This window comes from Fundulus heteroclitus, chromosome 7, assembly GCF_011125445.2.
Source record: "Fundulus heteroclitus isolate FHET01 chromosome 7, MU-UCD_Fhet_4.1, whole genome shotgun sequence".
Taxonomy (NCBI): Eukaryota; Metazoa; Chordata; class Actinopteri; order Cyprinodontiformes; family Fundulidae; genus Fundulus; species Fundulus heteroclitus.
The window spans coordinates 20,321,349-20,342,264 of record NC_046367.1 but is presented as its reverse complement, the minus strand read 5'-3'; the positions used below and the strand labels follow the sequence as shown (position 1 = coordinate 20,342,264).

Here is a 20,916-nt window from a genome sequence, read left to right as displayed (position 1 = left end):
TGGCTTCTAAACTCTGTTTTCCTGTCCATCACCTCAGCTAGCAATGAATAAAACTTTTTTTTAAAAATAACATAAAAACAAGTAAAAGTATTGTACACATTCATCACACTTCATATTGATTAGCCAAGGCAGAGAATTGTTACAAAATCTCCACCATTTTTTTTTTTTTTTTTTTTTAAACTGGACCAGTGTCGTATGACAGTTCAATTACTTTGAACCGGAGCTAATGTTGACTTCCATTTGCCTCTGAAAAAGCAAATCAGAGCTGGGAATGGGGTAAACCAGAGAAAGGGTGTTCCAGTAAATACAGTTGGAGAAGACAGGATTTCAAAAATAAAAACAAAATAACAAAAGGTTAGGATTCCAATATAGTGACGGCCAGGAAAGCTGCTGTTTTGTTTGTGGTGCCTCTTAAATACGTCCTTTAAAGCTGTAAAAATCCACATGCAAACACTTTTAATTTGTTCAGTTCAGAGTTGCAGCCGCTACATGTAACATTGATTTAAGATGCACTCTTACCACTGTGTCTTGTAAGACAAACATGATTTATCACAGCTTATTGTTGTTGATGCGAGGAGCTGCCATATTGGATCTGACAATCCGCCTTAAAAGTTTATTTACAATCAAACAAAAGAAGTCTATGGAGATTAGTTTTAGGTTGAATATTGGATATTCACGCTCCGAGGCTTCTGTTTGAGCCGATACAGGGAGGCTGATCAGGGGATGCTGCTCCCCTGCCATCCTCCACTCAAATGGAGCAGTCAAATGTGCTTTGATTAGAGAATAAGAATTATGTTTTTTGACCGTTTTTGAGCAAAGGAGCAAAGCTGACCGCCCCTGAGCAGGTCCTTTGTTACCCACTCTTGACATTCACACGGTCTCATCAGTTCACAACAGATCATATCATACCCCAGAAAAAAAATTATTTGTTGTCATGGCCCCTTTAACCTTTGAAAGTGTTGAAGCTTGTTACTTATAATGGAACTAAAGAAGTCTAGTATTGAAGTTTGTTTTCTTTTCCTATTAAAATGTTCTGTTGCTCTGTAGTGTTTTTCTGTTTAAGTGCGGCTCTTTGAATCGTCTTGTTACTGAAAAATACTATTTTTGCCTTAAAATTTTCTCCGACATTCCGAGGGGAAAGTCCGACTTTAGCTGCCGTTCCAGGGAACTTTTCGATCGGTAGCCGGGATTTCCGAGTTCCAACTGCAAATGGAATGCAACATAACAACGCCTCCGTTCACAACTATGTTTTTCACAAATAGTTTACTCTTAAAAATGAGAGACGAAAAAGATACTAAATTGCAGTTTATAATTTTGATGTCAGATACTCGTGGCTGGATTATATATATATATATATATATATATATATATATATATATATATATATATATATATATATATATATATATATATAGACAATTTACAGCGCTGAGTAGATCACATTGGCTGTAAAGGAAAACTTCAAAAGTTGAGCAACAAGGCTCAATTTACTCCAATGGCGTAAAAGAGACATCTGTCTGACGCATATCGACCCTGTTTTTGGAAACCCGAGGCTGCTGCCTCAGCGTTTAGGTATGTGTAAAACCACGCTGTTAGCGACCTGACGCTGAAACAAAAGCTTTATTATTTGAGTTTCTGCAAAGTGAAGCGAACGTCACACAGGCTGCTAAATCGAGCGACGAATAATCGCTCATCAGCTATCCTCCTCGGTCCAGCTTAGAGGAGCAACTCCGTCATGTTTACACTCGTGTGGCGTTGGATTGTGCGGCGGTTGTGTTTATTCACCTAAGTCCAAATGTGAGACAAATCTACTTTTTTTTTTAAAACTGAACGTAAGAAAACAGGCAGTCATTTTTTAGTGGCATAGCTAGCTCGGCTAATCGGAGCTAATGGCTAACTGTATGGGTTCGTGCTGTTTGTTGTCGATGTCGCAGTTCCTATAAACAGTATTAAGGCATTTTGTGAAAATTTTCCATCGATAGTTAGCCGTATTCGAGTCTGAAAACAAATGTTGAAAACGCTGCCAAACGCGTTTCAGTGAAGGTGTGCATGTCATCACTCTGCAGCGTACGTTCCCACCTGACAGCTAACTGTTTGCTACCTGTGGACATTACGCTGCTAGCCACGTAAACTGCTTGGTGTTGACGTAGCATGAGCAGCTACACTGCCTGTCCCCCCCCCCCCCTCAGCAGCTCTTTCCATTTTAAGTGACACCCAGCTTTTATATTAACTCAGAGATCATCAGATGAAAATAACATCGAGCCAAAATGCACTAGCTGGACTTGAACGGCTGGCCCACTGGTTTCCTGGATCTGTTGCTTGGAGCGGATGATGAAGCGGGTCTTCTGGCTGCTTTCAGGCTTAAACAGAAGAATGATGAAGTTACTTTTTGCCCTCGCATTGATCGCCTACATTGCCTGTGAGTACATTGCATTATTTTGATTTATCTAACAAGATAAACTTATAAAAAATAAAAAAAATCTTTACGATTATTTTTCAATTGCACCTTGACACTCCTGTGGAAACTTCCACCAACAACACAGACGGCAACTCAAGTGGAGTGGCCAAGCCCCCAAGATAAACCCTGAAAGTCTCCTTTTTAGACCAAAATAACCCCTTACAGCTAGAAAAAGAGTAGTTTATTTCTTTCATAGAACATAAATTTGCAGTGCTGATGCTGAAATAACTCCTTGACTGAGCTACACACAAAATTTTGATTTACACACTGCAAAAACGGATTTAAAAATAAGTAAAATGTGCTTAAAATTAGTGTTTTTGTCCTAGATATGAGCAGGTAAATAAGATTATTCGCCAATGTAATGAGTATTTTGACTCCTAAAATAGGATAATTAGATATACTGCACTTAAAATAAAATCATGGAGATGAATTGTTCCTATTTTAAGAGCAAAAATCTTATTCTATTGGCAGATCATTTTATTTACCTGCTCAAATCAAGGAAAAATACACTAATTTTAAGAACATTTTACTTATTTTTAAATCCGTTTTTGCGGTGTAAACCAGGACTTAATGAAGCAGGTTAAGTTTTTAATAATACTGTATGATAGGCATGGGCCAGTATCCAAAAACAACACTGGCTTTACAGTAGAAAAGTATGCAGACAAAAGTGTTAGCACAAAAATAGATCGTATCAAATACATTTTATTACATAAAAGCAAATATTCTTACTTCATAATGGGTAAAAAATGTAAATTTTATTGTTTTCTGTTTCGATGCATTATATCTGTCGTTCTGAAGATTACCCAGAATCCTTTTTAAAATTTATAATATACATATGGGTTAATTTCTAACACATTACAATGGTTTCTAACAACTAGAATGTTTCAACTTTGCCACACTTTTTAACTATATAATATTAACAACAATATAAATGGCTTTTAGCCCGACTCATACCTGCAGTTTACTTTTAACTTTGTTGAAACTTGAATTTGTGTCTTGTATCTTGGCCATATTTGTCATATTGTTTTCAAAGCGGTTGACCTGTGTATTTAAAACTACAATCCAATATCTAAAGTTAATAAATAGTTATTAGAATAATACATAGACTTCTATCAGGAATTTATCTTCCTACACGTACCAGATGTTTAAAAGTACTTTTATATTTAAAAACATTAAAAGGTATTTTTTATGTAAAATATATGGTCTGTCAAATTGATGAAATTATGTCTTGTAACTGAAATTTGTCTTTTATTTTGCCCGGTACATCTATTACTTATTAATTGGTGCAGGATGTGTATTGGTCAGCTTTTGCTTTATAATATTCATTTCTTTCAATTAGTTAAAGTCCCTGGTGATTTATTTTTTGCGAAATATCAAATGAAAGTAAGAAATTCATGCAGTTGTTTAGTTTGTTGCTGAACTAACCGCTTGATTGACCCATGTGCCTATTCTTTGTGGTGAAAACTTGGTAAACAGTCCTGCATAACACATGTCTTGTTGCACAAAACAAATACATTTTTATATGATTGGACAAATCCGATACAACCTACTTAACCTGTCATCAGGTCAATCATTTATCCTAGTTTTATCTTAAAAAAACCCTTTTTTTTATCTCCTAGGGAAGCTAGGGGATAATTTACCACATTGCACAAGTGATATCTCATTTATAGCACCCCCACCTGTGGGAAGATTCTGAAAGGCGGCTCCATGTTCCCAAACACAGTGTGTTTTACCTTGCAGTGCTGTCTGCTGATTGCTTCATTGGAGCCCTGAACTAACAGAAGATAAATGTGTTATCAATATTTGGCTTTAAGGAACCTCTGTAAAAAAACAAACACCACCCACTTCTGCACACTTGAATACATTTTATGCGTACAGATCTTTCTTTAACGCCTCTAATCCATTGTTCAGCAGTAAAATTCAAACTTACACCTGTAAATAATGACCTAATATTAAGGTGCATCTGAACTAATTAAAAAGCCATTGTGAAGTTGATTTATTTTCATAAATATAGTTATAATCAATAATGACATGTAATGCTCATAACTTATCACAGACCAATTTAAAAAAATAAAATGGCAGCCTACTGAAGAGTACAATGCTTGGCCAAAAATAAAAAGTTGCCACCTGGATTTAAGTAAGCAAACAGGCACGAGCCTCTCATTGGATAATTACTGCATGGGCAATTATGTTTCAGCTAGCAACAAGTTATTTAACCCCAACTGGTGCAATGAGTTGCTTCTCATTTCTTAAACAACCATGTCATCTTTTCCCGTGGTCGTGGAAAAGATGTGAGTCTGCCTCAGAAGGGTCAAATCATTGGCATGCATCAAGCAGAGAAAACATCTAAGGAGATTGTAGGAACTACCAAATTGGTTTAAGAACAGTCCAATGCGTTATTAAAAGCTGGAAGGATGGTGGGGACCCATCGCCTTGAAAGAAAAAAGGTGGCTGGAAAAAACTTTGTTTAGGCAGCTTTGTAGACCAACCAAGCACATGGTCATTATGGTCATTAAAGCTGTTCTTCTGGCATTGTGGTCAAGTGCCAAGTCCTGCTGGAAAAGCAAATTAGGACGTCTATAGAGGTTGTCAGCGTGAAGGAAGCTAGAAAGGCTTTAACGTTTCCCGACAGACGGCTGCATGGACTATGGACTGTAGAGCAATTGTGGAGCGTGTCAATGAACTGTCAAGTCAGACCATAACACTTCCATAGTGAAAATCCTACTTGTTTCCTCAAATGATTTCTTATGCAACAAATTTCTGAGGAAATGGATTTTAGGTTTTCTTAATATTTTCAATAAACCTAAACATCAAAATCTGTGTAATGAGTCTATATACTGAAACAAATAAACTCTCCATGACATTCGGATTTAGTGAGATGCACGTGTTTGTCAGAAGGCAACACGTATGTAGAACTGGACTGACACCCCTCGTTTTGCCTCATCCTGTCACCATGGAAGTTATTGACTGCATGAAGGCTGGTTCACATGGCAGGATTTTTCGCCCCCATCTCCCCCTTCCGAGAGGCGCCGATTATCGGCGTGTCTCTTAAAATAATCTTAAGAGAATAGCGTGCTATGTGTGGTGTGTTAAGAGCGATCGGATCCGCTTGGTGGAATGTCGGGACCGCTCCGTCCTCAAATCAGAGATATTCAACATTTTGGCCCCGAGCACGCAACCTGTTGAATGTGACGTGTAGCCAATCAGAAAGCGAGGTGAGGGATTCCCTGAGAGGTAAAAAAAACCCCCAAAAAACAACTCACTGTAATTTCATAGTGCAGCAATCGTAAAGCCCTCGGTCGCATTGTCTCTGATAAGACCAAACTGGTTTTATCTAAGTTTTTTTTATCATTATGTGTGGTGTCTCTTAGGCTTTGAAAATCGGCCGCCTATTTTTAAAAATCCTGCCATGTGAACCAGCCTTGACGTGTCTGGACCATAATATTAAAAAGCCGTTCATTAGTTAGCATTAGTATAGACTATGTACCTTTTTAGACTCTCACACAGTTTCTCAGATATAAAGTGAGTATACTGTAGTTGACATGGAAAAGGAACAATTTATAATATAATTTTAATAGTACCTATACTCAGACTCAGACATACTTTAATAATCCCAGAGGGAAATTGCTGATATAAACATATCATGTTAAGCTATGTCAGAACTGGATTTATTGTTCTTGTGAAACAAAGCATTAGCTAACATGCTTGTATTTACAGGAGCATATCCACGCTATTTGACTTTTTTTTTTTTTTTTTTTTTTTTTTTTTTATACGTCAGTAGCTCACTCTGGTTGCATACAAAGTTTTTATGTAAGATTATCACGTCCTGCTGGCGTATTAGTTATTGTTTTGGTGTTTTACACTTTGCCTTTGCTGAATTTGTTAGTAAATAAAGCCTTTCATGTAAGCAGGGGTTAGCGGCTATCAGCATCTCCAGGCGAAACAATGAAGAATAGTCCAAGAGCCAGTGGAAAAAAAATAAAATGAATAAAAAGATTCCAAGAGGAAAAGACTGGAATGTTGTAGAGAATACAGTATGAACGTTGGTGTTCACTGAAGCAGGACACTAAACCTGTCGATTGCTCAGATGTGACTGCAGAGTTGATTGACGTGAGCAAATGTTCTGATATGAGGCCCTTAAAGTTGCTATAGATAGTTTTATTTAATGAATAACGGTTGATCTTCGATCACGCTGAGCTGCCTCTTTACTGTGAAGCATTTCAGAGGGTCAGGCTTGGTTCGCATTATGTAATTTTGATTCATTAATTAAGCAAACTGGCATTATTATACGATACTGTCGCTAGGTGGCGCCACATCTGTTTATGTCTGCTAATCGCGCCCGGCGCTGGGGCTATTTATATCCACAAAAATGACCATCAAAACGTTATCAGGATGGAGGCTTGGTCTTTATAACCTTATTCTATCATGATCAAAAGTTGTTTTTGTTGGGTTTTTTAAAGCATATAATGTGGCTATATACTTTTTTTTTTTTTTAAAGAAACATGAAAAAAGTGTTGTTTAAAACTTAGACACATTTAGTTAATTCAGTAAGACAATTTCCTTTACATTTTTTTCTGATCAGTTTTTATGTTTTCTAGAAAACTGCTGGGAAGTTTGGTTGTAAAAAAATGTTTAGCAACGCCATAAACAACCAGACGCAAAGTAAACAAAGTCGATTCAGCAGCGGTTAAGTTATTGTCAGATTTTGGTAGTTTGAACATCCTTTTGAGGGTTAGAGTTAATTACTTAGGGAGTACTAAATGCACAATGTTTGTAATGCTGCTGGATTGGATGAGAGCAACAACTGAACCAAGTTTCCACCTGCAGACATTCCTGCTTTTGCCATTTTGTTATAAATGACTGAAGCTGTTGATAAGCTGTTCTTCACGTGTTTTGTGTTGCTTCCGTAAAACTTTTTCTGAACCTTGTCCTTGTCTTTTCTCTTCCAGCTGTTTGGGGAACATATACAAACATGAGGTAAACTTATTTATTTCCATGTATAATATGCCACAGCCTTGGAACTAAAGCAGCGCGTCATGATCGTTTTTATAAACTGTGATTCTATTTTTTTTTTGTACATTGAGTCTCATTTTAAGGCCACTTTCAAGAAAATTATGTTTATTTTTCTTGAAAAAGTTTCTTTGAGTGAATTTGCTATGGACAGGCAAACATATCCCCTGATTAACGTTTTAAAGGGCTCGCATGTTTGATTGCCGCAGTTATCATTGTGGATTATTGTACGTAGGTTAATGGGGGGGGGGGGTCATTTAAAATCACTTCTGAGTACCTTTCAAACGTGTTATTTTTTTATTTCTAAATCCCCCTCCTGTAAAATAATGGCTTTTATCATATATGGGAAAAACTCACCCATGTTTCAATATTTTCTTTCCTCTCCTGTTTGTCTCTGTGTTTTGTTTTTTGGAATAGGTCACTACAAGAACACGGGGATGTGAAGATTGAACAGAAAATTGATGAAGTAAGTTTCGCTTAATAGGCTGTCTTCCCTGCGTTGATCTATAACGGACTGTATATATTTGCTATCTAGTGTACTTATTGAGTCATTTACAACCTTTTGATGAAACACAGTGTGAAAAATTTTAGCAATTCGTTTTGCCATCTTCACATTTCACAATAAAAGCAGGGAAAAAGTTGCTGTTCTGCCACAACACAGTAGATACAACTCTTAATTATTATTTTTTTAAGGGTTTTTCTTTTTACGCTGTCTATTTTCTTCCTTATACTAAAACGCAGACTGAGCTACCTACGTTCTCCCTTAATTTGAAGATGAAATATCAAAACCTACAGAGCGTGGCCTATTAGTGCTTATATTGACTGACATCATGAAAAGCCTTGGTTACATCTGCAGAGACTGCAGCACGGGCTCGGATTTATCAGCTAAATTAACGACATCCGCTGTGGCGCTGCAGCAGTCACTCTGCTCTGAGCGAGCCCAGAGGCGCACATCTGTGTCTGAAGAGCATTTTTATCCCTTCACAGGCTGAGTTGTTACGACCTCAAACGCGGCACTTAGAGGTTAAATGCCATAGTTTGATATGATACAAAAAACCTCAATAAGTCTAAATTGTCAGTAAGTGTACAGTTCTGTATTTTTTCATTCCTGAATACAACTTAAATTGAGGTGTAAAAAGTGCGCGTTCTTCTCTAAGTTGGTTAATAACTTATCCCATGATGATATATACATATGATCATTATAAAAAGCAGAATTTGCAGCTATGCAGAAGTAATGTTTTTTTTCGGTTACTGAACTTGTCTACTTCGTTGTATTATTTGATGTTAGTTGTGGGTCAACGTCAAGCTTTAATTGTGGGCCAAATCATACAAGGTTGTGTTATTCCACAGTACCTTTCTGTTTCAAGACTTTTTTAAAATAAACCCAAAAAATAAAACTTTGAGGCTTTTATTTATGTAGAGACTAACCGGCCAAATTTCTGCAGGGTCAGGGTGTTTTTAAAAACAATTTATTTATTTATTATTATTATTATTATTATTATTATTATTATTATTATTATTTTAAACAAAAAAATTCTACAGTATTTTACAGGTACACAAAATATAGCTCAGCCATGAAATATGCACATGATCTTTATTAGGCCATTTGTAAAAGCACAGATTATTTATTTATTTTTAATTATGTCAAACGGTGCATCAAATGATAATCAAGTATCCCTGCAACTCTTTGGTCTTTGTTATTTTTTTTCTTCTCACATGACTTCAGTGATCAAAGATTCCATATTTATAGAACAAAAAAAAAGATAACACTGGTTACATTTGATATATATATATTTTTTGCAGCCAGTAATTTCTCCACTATTCTCACTTAAGTGCAGCATAGAGTTTTTTTCCCCAGTGACTTTACCTTCTTCATCAGGAGTTTATATCGATCTTTTTTATAAATTATGAAGCTTTTTGTGGTTGCAGGGAGCCGGATTCATGTTTGTGTGGGCGAGAGAATAAACCTTATGTCAGCTTGAGGCCCCAGTTAGTTTATGGATTTCTTGAATACATTAGTTTTCTATTTAATGTATTCAAGAAATCAAAAAAAAAATTGGAAATAAGTACAGAAAATGTTCACATTTAACTTGTTTCATTACATACAGATCAATCATTTGTTTAAATAAATGACGTTTATCAGACAAGTTAGGTTGCTGCTTGTCTTTATCTTAGTTTTTCCTCCTTAATTTGAAGTTGTCTGTTTGTTTGATTGTGAGTGATAAGTGCTACATCAGGTGTGTCCAGAGTGTGGCACCGGGGGCCAAATGCAGCTCCTGGAATATTTCTGTGTGGCTCCTGACCGCGGTTCAAGCATGGTACAAATCTGGCCATTAAACAAATGCTGCTGATGCAAATGAACACTTTTTATACATTATTTTTATTATATCTTAATCAACACATCAACATTGTTGTTGCTGGGAATAGATAAAAACATTTCCTAGACCAACATAATAGAAAAAGATCAGCTCATAAAGTTTGGAGACCATGCGCCTTTTTTAATTAATATTGCGCATTTAATGGATTGCTGAGCAGTTTAGAAAAAGAAAACAATTGACGATAAATTATTTTGTTCTTTTTTTTAATTGGAGAAAATATATATTATGGCTCCTGAGTTTTGACTTTACGATTTTGGCCCACAGTGTAAAAAGTTTGGACACCATTGCGCTACACCAGCTAAAACTTGTACATTGTAGCTTTTATTTGGCAGCCTAACTATAGACATGACCAAATGCTGTATACCATAAGGACTGGCGTGTAGAGATTGAAAGCATTTAATAAAAATCTATTGAAAAAGGGGCACTAGAATGGCAGAACTAGGCTGAAAACATTCCTGAGAAATGTGAGTAATGGAAGTTTGCATGGAAAGGAATGCTAAATAGAAAAATGGATTGTGCAGGAAATGTTTGCCATTCTGTAGGGTATTAGCTAACCAATATGCTCCGGATGCTTCAGGTTATTGCAGGTAAAGAAAACCCAGGTTATATGTGACACTAGATTTGTTGTTTGTTTCCAGTAATCGCAGTGAACACTGTGTACCAAAATATTCATTTTCACTTTTAGATTTAAGAGCAGGGATTTATTAGTCATTCTTTCAGGTTTTAATTGAATACCATACCTAGGAATGTCAAGCAGTTTTTCTACATTGGGGCGAGTTTTATTTCCGAACCGCTAACACATGCTGCTGACATCGCGTTTAACATTGTTTTGTTGCTCACAGAAGTAATTACTTTATCGTGTTGACCTTAGAAATGAAAGCGTTGGTCTGCCTTTGAAATAATATCGTATATCTGCCTGTGATGTGCGTAATTGAGCTCTGGCATTATTTTGAAGTACAAATAAACAAGCTCTCCGTCTCGATAATTAGAAGAGATACGTCTGCAAATAGACTCGCTGATGTGTTTGACCAGTTAAATTTGGACATCAGTGAGGAGGTGTGTCTGAACCAAGGATTTGCTTTTGCAATAAGTTGCTTTTAGGAGATTCTCAGGCATTTTCACAGGTTGAAAACAATCCCAATGAGGTTGTTTGGAGTCTTGCAAATTAAAAGTTCTGGATAAATCAAAACTTTCTGAAGATCAGTTCTTTTTTTTCTTTCTTTTTTTATTATTTTTGATATGCCTGAAAACATCAGATGCTATTTTAAACTGGAATCTGAAGCCACATGTGGATAATTTTGTTTAAGGGATCCAATGATGGCGAATTAAATGTCGCTGTCAGTTTGCAAACAAATACCCGTAACTAAAGGGAAGACAACTTTTATTTTCAAGGGAAGTTTGCCATTATCTGTGTTGCATAGAGACAACACTGTCGAGGAGAATCAAAGGCAAAGACGTTGATCTTTATGGCAGATTTTTCTTGCACTCCTGCTTGCATCAGATTAAATATGATGGTAAAGCTCAGGGGAACTTTCTGTTCGGCCATTTTGTCGTGAACAAGAACTTCGGCTCAACAGATAATTTGGCTCCTGTAAGTATTCGTTCCAGAGGATGGGCTTGATTTGAGTTTAACAACAACTTTTTTCCCATTGAGTTGTAGCAAATTTTGGTTGCATAAATCCTTAAACAGCAACTTAACATTTATTGGGAACTTTATAAAAATATATGCATCTTTGACAAGATCACCGCATCGGGTTTACACCTTGCCCATCTATACCAGGTTTGCTGCTTATTGTTTCTACAACAAAGTTATTCATGGATAGTGATGATTTTGAGTGTAATGTCGTTGTTTTATCGTTGCTGTATTTGGTAAATCGTCAAAGTTGCAAAGCCTGCTTTTAGTTGCATGTTTTAGTGTCAAATGCCGCACGTCCTCACGGGACTTCTTTTTATCGTTACACTCAACACCAACCACAGCACATTAAACATGGCAGAACTACAACAAAATCTACATAAATTTACTGAACATAATCTGTTACATCAGGATTTTATTTGGAAGTAATTAGCAGTTTTTCAGCTTTTTCTTGTTTCTGTTGATAAAGTAATAAAACTGTTTTAGCGGTTTCTGACACACGAAGGTTTTAAAAGTTTTGAGATAGGCTCCACCAATTTTAAATTTAAGTGTCAGCATTTCAGGTAATCTGTGCAAAAAGTTGAAATAGTGTTTGTAAAGCTGGACTGTAAAGGTCCTTCGATTGGCGACACAATAGTCATAGATGACGCTATGGTTGTCATCTGCTTCAAAGATTCCCTTTTGCTCTAAATTAAAGCTAACTGAATTGTGTACACGCAGATAAAGACATTACACCTCATTAATTTATTACAAATATGAGTATTTTATAATAATCCTTATAGTTCCCTTGTCTTTTTCTTTTTACTGCTACCTGGATGTGATTCTCTTTGTTTTAACCATATTTATTTCTTGACTTTATCACTTAAGTCTATCAGTTGTTTTCATATTTGGAACAAAGAGCTGAAATATTGTTCAGATTCTGAGGTAAAATAACGTGGAAGTAATATAAATAATTCTAAGGGTAGTTTATCTGATCACATTCCCCAGTCACAGGAGGAAATTAACATAAAGAAAGGAGGACGCTATTCTTAAACCTGCATTAGCATGCTGCTGTCGTTGCTTTTGTACACAATGGGATCAATGTAGTTTGTGTTGTGCGCCGACAACTGATGCATCTCTTGCTTCCCAACTTTCTTCAGGCTGTGGCTCCTTTGAGAGAGAAGATTCGTGATCTGGAACAAAGGTGTGCAACTCTATTTATACGCAGCTTGCCTTATTCACAGCTTTACAGTGTGTCCGAGTCATTTTAAGTAGGCAAAGACGAGCATTTTATTAACCGTGCATGTGGCTCAGAATAACGTAAACAGCGAGCAGCGGCAGAGATTTGCACAAATGTCCTTCTTCCGGTGGATAGTTTATAAGAGATGCAGCAGAAAATGATGTAGTGAACCTGATTGAGTAAGAAGTCATACTTAGCTTGAGATAAAAAAAACAAAAACACAGCTATTGATGTCTTTATTCTATTAATGCAGAATCAATTTTTTTAATATAGTAAAGCCCTTTTCGCCAACTTTATAAAGTCATAAGACGAGTGGACCCATGGAAAAGAGCGTACTTTATGTGTCGTTTAGGTTTGCAGCTGTGTGAGCACAGGCTTAGCAGAGGTTGAAGACGCCGCTCCCCTGTGCTCGTGCAGCCGCTGCTGATTAGGTCTTGAGCTTTTAGAGGTTCCTAAAACAGGTTGGCCATGAATGCTGATGAGATGGATGTTTAGCTCGTTTTATTGATTTATTTTTCTTCTGTTTGACCACGTTGTTTATTTTTATCACATTAAAATGTAGCTCCATTTGTTCATTTGGAAAAGATATTTGTGTTTGGTTCTTGATTTTAATCTAAAGCAAAAATGTACTGAAAGTAATTTTATAAAAGGGACCCAAATTAAAAATAATTGTTGTTGTATTCAGCAGCCCCTGCTGATATCTGTATGACTCCAAAAATGCACTGAATGAGAAAAACCTTCTCATTACCTTCATATCTTAATTGTTTTGTTGTTTGCTGTTTTATTTCCCCCCCCCACATTTGTGTGTCTTTTGATTTTGCATAGTTAAAAATGTGTTCTTTTCTCCTAGTTTTTCTCAGAAGTATCCACCGGTGAAATTTCTCTCAGAAAAAGATCGAAAGAGAATCTTGGTGAGTTTAAAACATCTCTTTAAAAAACGTACATTTTCACATCCAAATCCTTTTTATTTGGTTTTGTCGAAGTCACATTTCTAGATTAGAATTGGCAAAACCCAACAAACAGTGAGCACCGTACGACCTTTCTTCATCATGTTCATATTTAAACTGCAAACACACAAATTTGACTAATCAGAGCATAGGGATCATCTGTACGTTATTGACTGGAGCCTCAGCGCTGGCGGTTCAGGGCTTAGAGAAAGAACATGTAAGCCATTTGGATTTTTGGCCGGGGAGTTTGTGGTTGGAAGCTGCTTCCTGAGGGCGCATGGCGTGCTGTGCATTGATGTTTGGGAAACTGAAAGCTTCTTCTGGAGCTCGCCATCACACAGGTGGTTGTAGTCAGGGGTCTCGTGACCTGATGTTTTCCTTGTCTGTTGCACATATTTTGTTAGAACTAGGGCTGCACAATATGTTGTAAATGTGTTGTTATCACTGTATACAATATGCATATTGCAAAGAAGTGCTTGACTGGAGTAAGTGTTTATTTAAGTACCATGCAACTTTTTCACTAAAATCTTGTTGTTGAGATGGGATTAAAGATGTTTTTCCAGTAGTTGGATAGACCTAATTGTGGAAAACCATTGTCTACCTCTTTGTTTTGTTATTAAAAGTCATATTTTTAGTGCAACATTCCCCAGTACAGTAGTATGTTTTCCTATATACATAATTTAGCTTTGGTTAGCACGTACGGTTTTTGGGTTTCAACAACCTGGACCGCATCCTTTCAACATAGCAAAGATCACCAAGACTCCCACACATCCAGGGAAACTAACTTCATTGCTCATGTTTCTGGATTTATGTCATATGTTTATTTTTTTTTTTCCGCTGTAGTGTTTGTATTGCTTAAACTTGGGGATGAATGTCAAACCAATAACCAGTTTAAAGTAAAGGAGATGATATTTACCTTTTGATTGGCTCCGACCCTTTGAACAAATACATTGATGCTTCTGCACTGTGGGCTGCAGACTCACATGAAGACAAAAATCAGTTTGTTGTTGGGTTGGAAAATAGCACTAAATTGCAGGTAAATGTAGCAAGAGATGGATTACCTGTTGGCGGAGAGAAAGCTAGCTAACATTAGTCTGACCTTTCAGAAAAAAAGAAAAATAATTTACAGAAAATGGGCCAATACATTTTCCAATGGAAAGACATTTAAATACATTAAATCTGGGTAAATTTTTTTTATTAAACTGAACGACCTACGTTTTATTTATCACCACATCATTATAAAAATGTTGCAGGGAAATTTGTTTATTTTCTGAAATGTAGAATTCAGAGAAACAAATCTGAAAACATGTATGGTACATTCTTACGTTTCCTTTTACAGTGACAGGATTAACAATAGATTTTTAAACAAATGTAAAGAGAATTTTATTTTGATTTATTCATTATTGAAATATTCAATTTAAATATTTCAGAAAAGCGAGCTTGAAAAAAAAAATAGTGGCTTGCAAATTTGTGGCAAGGCTGTGTGTAAAATGTACGAATGACTAACGCCCACTAACCCACCCACCACCCCAATCAGCGTTTAAGCCACTATATATATATATATATATATATATATATTAATGAATGAATAAAAAAAGATCTAGACTAGAAAGGATATAAATGTAACATTTTAAAGCCAGAATACGTGAGTTTTGACCCACATGTTAGCCAAATTTGAGATATATTATTAGTTTTTCCATGTCAATATATAGCACTCAGCGTTTACTGATGGTCTATTCTCAAAAACCCAGTTATGTAATTTGAGAGGTGCGGATCCGTCACTCAGAAAGTCAGGTGACCTAGAGCACCCCTTAAACAGGAGAGCTACCACATGCTAGTGTCCTACAGGGGCGCTAAACCTGCAACTTTCAAGTCTAGGCCCCCTGGTGGTCAAACGTTACATATTGTTGCTTAAGTTATGTTATTGTCATGGTTAAATTGCTGTAAAGAATCTGGGTTTATGTAGATTTTGATGCTGCGCACCTAAATTAAAGAGTTAAATGTACCGGCACAACTGGCTCATAAGTTAGTTTCCAGCCTGGGGCTGATGTGTATGAGGGGTGGGGAAAAATCACAAACACACTGTGAACTAATAAATAGCTCCTAATTTTCTCTGAAACTTCGCTGACATGTTTGGGCGGGACAGAAAAGCAAGCTCAGACTGATTGTCTGAGCAGTCAGTCAGAGGTCACATTAAAGGGGCGCAGCTGTCTAAGTCAGTCTGTTAATGTGGCTGCAACGCTTCAGGCTTGTGCCACATATAAAGTGAGATGTATGTGTTGCTCGGTCCGCCCTAATCAGATATCCATGGCAGGATGTCACTGAAAAGCACCGGAGGGATAATTCACACATGAAACCAAAACATTCCTCAATGTAAGGTCTATTCTTTATGAATAGGCCTTACATTGATATCCATGCGAACGCCAATAAGCAGGTTTTTCCACCAGAACATTATTCTGTGAAAATTCTCACTTTACCTGTTAGTGGTAATAAAGTTAAGGCAGACAGTTCTGTTAAAGGTGTACAATTTCAATTCTGTTTTGCCTGAGAGGCACTCAGAGGGAGATCTATTAAGCGTCGATGCTGTCCATCGTACTGTAATCAGTGGTGATTTAATATTTTTGTAAGCTCAGAATTTTCAAACTTGTTTTTTTTTTTTTACTTTTTCAGTGTGTTTGTTATTAATATGGTTATTTAACAAAATCCCAAATTTAGTTTAGCAAACAACTTTTTTTAGTGAGTTATGTGAACATCCTCTAGTCTAGCTGTGAGCAGCCTTTACAGTTCAGAGTCATATTTCTGATTTCTACTGCATTTTATTGGTCCTGAACTGCAAAACCTAGACTAAATATATTTTTAAAATACGTATTGAATAAAATGTTTTTTGGAAGAATGTATTCTTTTTTTGGTGCAGATTTTATGTAAGGAACATGTTCTTCACTATAGCAAGGCCAGCTGGGCAAATGCCATAGAAATGGGGGCGAAAAAACTAAATTACATAAACATTTTTAATACCTATTGAATTAAATGTTTTGTGTGTGTGGAAATTCAATAATTCTTTCCTTTTTATTTTATTATTTTCTTTACAAATTTTATTTGGGGGAAAATATTTTGTATAACAAGGCCACCTGACTAGATTTAAAATTATCCCCAGAAAATTAAGAAATATATTAGTTTGACAAAATATACATACATACATTTATAGCCTAATGAAAGTGAAAGACCTGACAAAAAAACAATTCCTTGTACCATTAGCATCCTTCTGCTGTGGATGTTCAAGTCACACAAAGAACAGCTCCTTCCTACTAGATTCATGATTTATTACAATGTTATTACAATGATTTATTACAACATTTATGTAACCTTTTTTATAACCTTTTTTTGTGATGAAACATTTGAGGAGCCACACATGACACTGAAGCTGCACATTGGAGACCCCTGACTTGGTCCAAGATATAAAACCTTAAATGACAAATGTCATCCGATCTCCTTTTGAGAAGCAGCAAAAGCAGAGAGAAGGATGCAAGGAGCGAAACCAACCTAAACTATTGATTAAGTGTTTACAGTATTGTCAATACTTTGACTGGCTACCATTAGCTTAGTCTTAAAAAGTAGAATATGGTTATAAACCTTTTATTTAGGACTAAAAACTGTGGATGTAACTGCCCTATGTGACCTGTCTTTTCCTCTATGTGAGATTTTATCTATGTTGTACTTCTGTTTGTATTTTAACCGGTGTGGTGTCTTGGCCAGGTCTCCCTAGAAAAAGAGATCTCAATCTCAAGGGACTTCCTGGTTAAATAAAGGTTAAATAAATAAAAAAATAAAAAAACAGTATCCTGCTGCATTAAATGGTCAAAAGTATGACAAAGAAATGGTAAATATTAATGATGTAGATTGGGTGTGTGTAATGATGAACAGAACGTCAATATGCTCTGGACATGAATAAAACAAATAAGAATCAAAGTAAAAAGTAAAAAAAATGTGAAATTGGTTTACCAGTAGATACGACATTAAGGCTTTCCGTCTGACTATATCCTCTTTTTCCAATGAGTCCAAGCAGCTGATGAGTCAGGCCGCTGGGTCATTTCTGTATTAAAAGCATACTATGCAACATTTTTCAGTTAATTAATGTGCTCCATACCGTTTTGGATGATTAAATGAGTCATTTCAAGTCGAACTAAGGTTTTCTCGGCCGCCCTGGTGGTCTGTGGGGGAAATACCGTTCTTGCAATTGCAAGAGCCCTCGGCTCGCACCCACAGGTTCAGAAGTCTCGTGTGCATCGCGAGAGTCGGTCTTGCTTTACGGCGAGAACTCCATGTGTTTTTGCCTGTTTTTTCCCTGCCATTCACTATATGCACGCGCGAAAGCAACAACAAAGAACCGTGTGTTAACGTCAAATAAACATGCAAGCATATCGAGTTTTTTATTTATTATTATTATTTATTTATTTATTATTATATGTTGGCGAGGCGGAGAAACCAGAACAGCTGAGCATCTTTACGACAGTGCACTTTTACTTTCGCCCTCTGGGGGGAGCCTCGCTGGAAAATCAACCCCGGTTGCATAGTATACCTTTAACAGAAAGTGAAGAAACGAGGAACACGTTCTGCGTCGAACATTTTGTTCGACCTTGAAAGAATGTGAAAAGGTCACACACAACAGAAAAAGCACAGGTGGAAACGGTCAGCCTGTTTCATGTGTGCATGCATCTTTACGTGCCTGTGCAGCATGCTTTTGGAGAAAGCAAAGTCCTGTTTTTCTGACCTTTACACAGGATGAGATCTTCTCATCTGTTTCAAGTGGGTTCAGTCCAAAAAAAGTTTTGAAAGACAAACTGAAGTTTTCAGATCGAGCAAGCAGGGTTTTGGGGCTTTTCTCCTGTTCACCGCTCTGTTTCCTGGTAAAACAAGCCTGATATCAGACAAATAAAAAAAATCAAGATGTCCTTAACTTTTCAACCACAGAAAAATATAATTTTTTACTACAAGCATTTTCAAAAGGGGGCATCATTCTATCGCCTTGTTGGGAAGCACTGCTGCAAGCAGCCTGATTTACTTCAGTCACCATGGAAACTCCACACCAAAGAAAGGAACAGTTTGTGACCCGAAAATGAAAAACGGTTTTCAAAATAATAGGCAAAATGCTGAGCGACTGCAGTGCACAGCTGGCAAACTTGGAGCACGGATGTATGCTTGAACAATGTTTCATTTCTATTTAAGCCGTGTTCACTCCCCCACTAAGACTGCTCCTGTGGCTTCAGCGGGCGCTGTACAACTTGGCCCATGTGCTCTGGGGAAATTTCAAACACTCTAAGGCAAAAATATGTCCTTCAGACCAGGATGAATCACCAATACATTTTCTTTTTTTTGTACAAATGGATATGTTAAGGTACCAAAAGAAAATCCCAAATAATTTCTCTGTTATCATTGTTTTGCCAGACACAAGTGATTTATCCTGAATATGAAACATTTGAGCAATATATTTGTTTTCTTTGTTACTAACGGACTATTTTATTTTAATGAAATGTTTTTCTTTTAAATGTTTTTAGCTTCCAAACTCCATTAAAAGTAAAACATGTACTGCAGCTACGGTTTTCTCGCACTGAACTTTTGTGTTTTAGTGCTTTCTAATAAAATCAACTGATGGGCGCATAACAGGACGAAGGAAAAGGTATCAATCATGTGGTTATTTCTCCTCTAGATCACAGGAGGGGCCGGTTTCGTGGGCTCCCATCTGACTGACAAACTAATGATGGATGGCCACGAGGTGACCGTGGTGGACAACTTCTTCACGGGGAGAAAGCGCAACGTGGAGCACTGGATCGGCCATGAAAATTTTGAACTCATCAATCATGACGTGGTGGAGCCTCTTTACATTGAGGGTGAGAAAACATTGGCATGCCATTGATCTATTTGACCTACTCTGCATTCAGCACAGTACCTTCCATTCAGCTTCGACTGTGGAGCTGAAGTGTTACAGCGTCTGCAACATTTCTGAAGAAAGGAAAAAAAAAACTTTTGAATCAGTAAAAGATGGGAAGTAATGACAAAATATATAATTCATAAAAATTGACTTTACATAGTTTGCTGGTGAAGATTCTCAGTCATCCAGGTCATGGCTATATATATATATATATATATATATATATATATATATATATATATATATATATATATATATATATATATATATATATATATAATACAAGTGTTTATATATATATATATATATATATATATATATATATATATATATATATATATATATATATATATATATATATATATATTAGGGCTGGGCAACGATTAAAATAATTAATCGCCCTGATTAATCGCGATTAATCGCATTGTATTTACAAACTCCAAGAATTAATTCAAAAGTAGTGTAAAGAGCACTTTTATTTTAATGTTCTGCTGCCATATGAACAAAAGTGTTGTAACATTTGTAGCACTTATCAGTAACACATATTTAGTGTAAAGCTCAACTTAAACATGTAAAACAAAAAATAGCAATAATAATAAATTAAAGCTTATTGCCACTGACAGGGAATTCTCTTTATGGGGAAAAAATCTACCAAAAACAGGCAATTTCTGAGGTAACAGCAGGGAGCAGCATTACCATTTTATGTTCAATACCAAAGTTTAACTTGGCAGTGGTTACAACTAACTTGTTTCTGTCATATTCAATGCTGGAAGAACTTTAAACTGAAATGCTTACTAACTCGATATGCATGCGTTGCTTGGGTTTATTTGATGTTGACACGCGGTTTTTGGTTGTTGCTTTCTCGCGTGCATATAGTGAATGGCAGGGGAAAAAAATACATGGATACTTTGAAACATGGATACTTTGAAACGCGAAGCGACTTCACCGACGGCGTTGATGCAGACTCCGCTCCGCACAAAACTTGTTCCGGCCGCCAACTCACCGCCTCGCCTCGCCCCGCCTAAGCACCGCCTCGCCTAAGCTCGCTCGCGGTACCTGCGGGAAACACCGCCTTCCGCATTTCGGCTTTGTTTTTTTCCGGCCAGCACTTTTCTTCCTCTGAATCCGAGGCTTGGCTGACAGCGAGGTTATTGACGCATTATCGCCACCTACTGTTCTGATTCAAACCCCTACACCGCAGCAACAGACCTTCACAAAATAAAAGCATGTGAGCAACATGCGTTAACGCGCGTTAAAGAAAATATCGCCGTTAATAGTCTAATGAGTTAACGCGAAATTAACGCGTTAACTTGCCCAGCCCTAATATATATATATATATATATAT

The 20,916-nt window shown here is 36.6% G+C and overlaps 1 protein-coding gene across 4 annotated transcripts in view; it reads left to right on the top strand.

Moving 5' to 3' along the window:
* Positions 1-1,458: 1,458 nt before the first annotated feature.
* Positions 1,459-20,916, top strand: part of uxs1 (UDP-glucuronate decarboxylase 1) — a 56,579-nt gene continuing 37,121 nt past the window's right edge. Inside the window, exons 1-7 of one of the 4 annotated variants that reach the window (XM_012864387.3) lie at positions 1,459-1,572; positions 2,236-2,419; positions 7,408-7,435; positions 7,886-7,934; positions 12,619-12,662; positions 13,549-13,609; positions 19,350-19,530. In XM_012864387.3, the coding sequence (XP_012719841.1) occupies positions 2,329-2,419; positions 7,408-7,435; positions 7,886-7,934; positions 12,619-12,662; positions 13,549-13,609; positions 19,350-19,530 (454 nt within the window). In that variant the 5' untranslated portion in view covers positions 1,459-1,572; positions 2,236-2,328. The other 3 variants (XM_012864385.3, XM_012864388.3, XM_021317425.2) reach the window with 3 other exon arrangements.